General features: G+C 50.0%; 1 protein-coding gene across 1 annotated transcript in view; it reads left to right on the top strand.

Annotated features, from left to right (window-relative positions):
- nup54 (nucleoporin 54) overlaps positions 1–1,073 on the top strand; it is a 22,351-nt gene that overhangs the window by 10,087 nt on the left and 11,191 nt on the right. Inside the window, 2 exon segments of the mRNA XM_016261282.1 lie at positions 209–322; positions 541–618. Coding sequence (XP_016116768.1) covers positions 209–322; positions 541–618 — 192 coding nt within the window.

The following is a 1,073-nucleotide window of genomic DNA, read 5'->3' as shown; positions in this document are numbered from 1 at the left end:
TCTGTGTGTGTGTGTGTGTGTGTGTGTGTGTGTGTGTGAGTGAGAGTGTGTGTGTGTGTGTGTGTATGAGAGTGAGAGTGTGTGTGTGTGTGTGTGTGTATGAGTGTGTGTGTGTATAAGAGAGTGTGTGTGTGCAGTGAGTCTCCAGTGTCTCTAACACACTGCAGGTGTTTCTAATCCTCGCCTGTGTGTGTGTGTGTCTCGTCAGGATTTGGCTCTCTGGCCCCCAGCGGTGGCCCCACTGCGCCTGTTAGTTTTGGGGGCTTCGGTTTGGGCCCCGTAGCCCCTGTGCTCAGTTTTGGCAGTAGCCTCAGTGGAGCAGGTAGATGAGTGCGAGAGGTCAAAGGTCATGTCACTCATGATCAGCTCACATCACGCGCTCATTCGTTTGTGTGTGTTTAGCGTGTCAGTGATGCTCTGGTCGTGTGATCAAACATGCTCTGTCCATCACGCATGTTCAGCATGTCCATCTCTGTTCTGTGTCCACGTCTGTCCTGTCTTCCTCTCATGTGTGTGTGTGTGTGTGTTTGTGCGCTGCAGGTGCGTTCGGGGGGTTTGGCTCCACCACTACCTCCACCGGCGGCACCAGCTTCAGTTTCTCCACGCCGTCAAACACAGGTAGAGTTGATAGTGTGTGTGCGACTGTGCGTGTGTGTGTGTGTGTGTATTAGTGTGTGTGTGTATTAGTGTGTGTGTGTATTAGTGTGTGCGTGTGTGTATATTAGTGTGTGCATGTGTGTATTAGTGTGTGTGAGCGACTGTCTGTGTATATTAGTGTGTGTGTGTGTGTGTGCAACTGTGTGTGTGTGTGTGTGTGTGTGTGTAACTGTGTGTGTGTGTATATTACTGTGTGTGTGTGCGACTGCGCATGTGTATATTAGTGTGTGTGTGCAACTGCATGTGTGTGTGTGTATATTACTGTGTGTGTGTGCGACTGTGCATGTGTATATTAGTGTGTGTGTGCGAGAGTGTGTATGAGTATATTATTGTGTGTGTGCGCGCGCGACTGTGTGTGTGTGTGTGTGTGTGTGTGTGTGTGTGTGTGTGTGTGTGTGTGTGTGTGTGTGTGTGTG

This window comes from Sinocyclocheilus grahami, unplaced genomic scaffold (assembly GCF_001515645.1).
Source record: "Sinocyclocheilus grahami isolate Dianchi unplaced genomic scaffold, SAMN03320097.WGS_v1.1 scaffold2360.1, whole genome shotgun sequence".
NCBI lineage: Eukaryota > Metazoa > Chordata > Actinopteri > Cypriniformes > Cyprinidae > Sinocyclocheilus > Sinocyclocheilus grahami.
The sequence above is the reverse complement of the archived record's forward strand: the minus strand, read 5'-3'. Positions and strand labels throughout refer to the sequence as shown.